The 4304-nt window shown below is 43.6% G+C and overlaps 1 protein-coding gene across 1 annotated transcript; it reads left to right on the top strand.

Annotated features, from left to right (window-relative positions):
* Positions 1 to 210: 210 nt before the first annotated feature.
* On the top strand, positions 211 to 2146 carry LOC306736314 (uncharacterized protein). The gene has a single exon (XM_079217932.1). The coding sequence runs from the start codon at positions 646 to 648 to the stop codon at positions 1348 to 1350; it is 705 nt and encodes a 234-aa protein (XP_079074058.1). The 5' UTR covers positions 211 to 645; the 3' UTR covers positions 1351 to 2146.
* The last annotated feature ends 2158 nt before the right edge of the window (positions 2147 to 4304 follow it).

Raw genomic sequence — 4304 nt, forward strand, 5'->3', positions numbered from 1 at the left:
GTGTTTTATTATGACATAAACACGCTCAGAAGTCATATTTTATAGAAATATGTCTCATTACAGGGTTTATAATCGGTAGAAGATACGCTCGCTAATCCTGACCCCCCCCTTCTCCTTCCGTTAAACCCGTAAATGGATCCTTCCAGTTCTTTATCCAGGCTGTGAGAGGAAGGCAGAGCCACAGTCAGTGCTGGTCTGTCCTGAGTACACTCCACTTGCTGGCCTTAAACTGAAAGAAAAAAAAGCAGCTTTTAAATCAACTAGAAGACGCTTAAACCCCCTTTAAGCAGCTAATTTCAGTTCACTCAGTTCAATCAGAGCTGCAAACAAAAGCTAATTTGACTTTTAGAGAGGTGAAGAAGAGAGATTAGAGAGGCAGAGGAGGGCGTGACAGGGAGCCAGCCGAGCAGGCAAGCTGCTGCAGGGGGAGGAAGAGCAGGCGATGCATCAGCCAAAGCCAGAGGTCAAGAAAAAAGGCGATAGAATAGTGAAAAGGTAGACTTAGAGGGAGAGAGGAGGGTCATTAGTGATCTGAGCCAGAAACCAGCCTCTCTTTGTTGTTGTGTGGGGCCAACCGAGCAGAGAGGAGGATGTGAAGGAGAGAAGCAGGCAGAAAGGGAGGCGACTGCAAGAAAGACAAGAAAAATGCTCTCAGAGATGATGTGCAGGAGGAGCTGCCAGCAGCAGCAGCAGCAGCAGCAGCAGCTGGATGGGAAAGGGGGTCCACAGAGGGACCCTTCCAGCCGCAGGAAGCACGGCTGGTCCAAGAGCTGCAGGGGGCGCATGCAGGGGCGGAGGGCAGGAGGGGGAGGGTGGCCAAGAGGGCGCAATCAGCAGCAGCACCCTCAGCGTCATCATCCCCATCCCCATCCCTATCCCCATCCACCCAGACACTTCCCGAGGCCGGTGATGTCCCTCCGGCCCGTCAACGTCAAAGGGAACCTTGCGAGGGGGATGCGCGCCCCCAAGAACACCAACCAGTTTCTGATGCACGAGAAGTACCAGATGCTGCACATGCGCTCCGACTCCGTCGGGAGCGACAGCGGCAGCTGCTCCGACAGCGACGTGGAGCTCACGGACATGGACTCGTACCTGGGCGTCCTGGAGAACGCGAGAGGAGCCCTCTTAGACAGTCCCAACCCGCACGGCTCGACGCCGCCACCAGGACAGATTGTGGTACTGCACGAGGACGGTGTGCATCTGCACGGGGACGGTGTGCGTCTGCAGGAGGACAGTCTGCGTCTGCAGGAGGACAGCATGCAGTATTTCCCCTCTGAAGATGACCTGATTAAGAGCCAGAATTTCATGCAGAGGGACTTTGTCGAGTTCTGTGACATCCTGTCACCGTGAACGGGAACTTTCAAGGGGCCATTTTGTTCTCAGCAGTGTGAAACTCAAACCTTTGATGGAGCGGGGTCAGGTTTGTTCAGCTTCATGCTCACAGAAAATTCAAATAGTTAATAATAATAAAACTCCATCTTATCAAGTCATTCAGCCTTAAATGTTAAGAATCTGCTTGCAAGGTGAAATGATTCCAGCAGAATTGAACTTTAAAAAAAAAAAGTTTTTTAAATCAAGCGTAATTTTCTTAATCCTCGTGCAGTCATCTGCCTTAGTTCATCTTTTTTGAAGATGGTGATAAAGAAAAGAAAAGTTAAATTATCTCACCATGTTGGTATTTTTCTAGGTTAAAGACAAAAACTTGAACTGAATGCTTAAATGACATTATTAAGAGAGATGTTTTTTCACTTTTCATATTTGGTTCATCATGTACAATGTGTCCAGGTGCTGTAAAGTGCTGCCTTTCGTTTGTTGTTGTTGCACACAAAGAGAGGAGGGTTGGATGGTGGGAGTGAGCCCAAACAGCCAATCGGCATCGAGCTAGCTGGATTAGGCTGCAGATGATTGGCTGATGCAGACTGTCATTAACCAAAAAAAGCCATTTACTGTACAAAATAAAAAAAAGAACAAAAAGAAATTATAAATAAAAATCTGATTGATGTAACGTGGGCTGATGTATTTGTCTTTGTGGATATCAATGAGTGTAAATTAGTTATTTTTTATAAAAATGTGTTATTTATCAGGGTCAGTGTGTCACTGAGTCACCATGTTAGCTCAGAGTGATAATGCACAAATAAACCATGTTTAAAAAAAATACGTGCCGCTAAACGTTCATTAAAACAACAAGTGACATGACACAATGTGAGAGGAGCAGCGAAGAAAAACACATTCAAGAAATATAACATTGAAAATGAAACGGAAGAATAAAACACTAAAACGTACTGGAGTGACATGCTGATGTAATTATAGAAGGGATTACTCATTACACGAGTACCTAAACTAAGACATTAAATACATTTAATCATATGTAAAGCTACTTGATAAGCTCTACATCTGTTTTTAAACATTGCTACTCACACGGCATTTTATTGTCGAGTTTAAAGAAACATTTTATTATCCTATTCAGACATTTTAGACGGCCATTAAAGCAGGAAGGAGGGAGAAACACTGTTCCTGAACGGAGAGTTGTCGAAGTGAGCTCCGTGAATACAGTGGGCTGGTCACACCCACGGGCAGATAAGCCTCTTTGTGTTGGTGTGTCATAAACTAATAATGGTAGCGGGCCAAAGGGAGCAGCAACCACAGATGTGTGTTTAAAGGAGACATATAATGCTCATTTCCAGGTGTATACTTATCTTTTGGGTGTCTAGAACATGTTCACATTATTGTTCTCACACTGTCTGTCTGTATGTGACTATATCTGCCAGAAACACTCAGTTTTTAGCACTTTTTAACAGAATGATGTCACCAGGCAACAGCTTTCGGCCATGTTTACTTCCCGTCAGCTGATGTCATTCGCACTGCAAGTTTCCATGCTGGCTGGCAAACGGTATAATAGAGAAACTTTTGTGATGCCTTCATTTCATTGCATTTTTAATCTGAATTATTTTACCCCCAAAGATAAAGTCAGTGGGATAGGCTGTACACAAAGCAGATACTGTCCAGGATAGTGAGGGGAAATGCAGTAGAGACTGTACAAACAAAACACATTCTTCTTCTTCAAGCCTTCTTGTCATTTGAGCTTTAGCTAGCTAGCCGAGGCAATATTCCCAGTTAGCCTAACTTAAGTTACTTATCTATGCCTCTTTCATTAGCTGTGTAGTAGCTGTTTTGTTTTTACTTGAATTATAGGCTACATTTCTTTTGCATAATTACTCACATCCACTTTCAAAAACATTTAGGCCTCAGCTTTGTAAGGACGAATTATTAAATAGTACGTACTGTTATATTTGGAGCGTTTAGGTGTCATTTCATCCGGTAAACCACCTCAATAAGATGATTTACAGTGTAAAATAATACTTGTATTTGTGAGAAAAGCTTTTTAAGGGATGAGAGTGACAAAGAGATTATATCAGGTCTGGAATAACCAGTTTGGGGGCCCTTTGGCGGAATTTAGCTGTGGGCCCCTCAACATTCATGCTTCTTCAAATATCTTTGCAATGTGTCTGCAGAGACAGTTCATAAAGGAGAGCCGTTCCTTTTATCTGTGTCACCTGGGTTTCACCACTGACCCGACCCTTCTAGGAGCTTAGCGGACGAGCAGCAGCTCCCGAGTCTATGAACTCCAATGGGAGGAGTGAACACAAACACACTTAGGAGACTTGAAATAATAAACATACTTATTAAATATAAACAGACACGTAAAGCAATCCTAACTCTATAATCCAGACCTGAAAAGCTCATGTTATTCATTCATTATTGCCGCCTGGGCCCAGAGCTTCAATGATAATGAAAAAACAGGTATGACCTTATAAACCTGGAGGTTTTGGAGAGAATGTGAATTGCATTCACGTATCAATCTGCAGTGCATGGGCCTGGTCTCTCTGCTGTATTTCCAGCTAGTTGCAGAGTCTTTCAAACATAACATATATATTTTGACATTATTCAAGGCCTGCAAAAGGTTCTATTATGTTTAATAAATGATGCACTTTTCCCAAATCCGTTTCTATAAACACAGTGAGACTCTGGAGCGTTCGCCGCTCCTGCAGAAACCCCCTCTGTCTGGTTGGCTCATCCAGTTTGGGATAATTTAATAATGTAATCTGTTCACGTCATCATAGTAACTCATGCAGTCTTGAGCCAATTAAAGTCTTGTGTAACAATGAGGACTGATAGTAAACATATGTGGTAAGAAGTGACATCACAGCAGCAGGTCCAACCTCCTCAGGCTGACCTTCGACCTGTAGATTAGATGATCAGCTCAGTTGGCATTAGAGTGTGTACTCCATACCGAGGTTGTGCTA

Source organism: Taurulus bubalis, assembly GCF_910589615.1.
Source record: "Taurulus bubalis genome assembly, chromosome: 5".
In the NCBI taxonomy this organism is placed as follows: Eukaryota; Metazoa; Chordata; class Actinopteri; order Perciformes; family Cottidae; genus Taurulus; species Taurulus bubalis.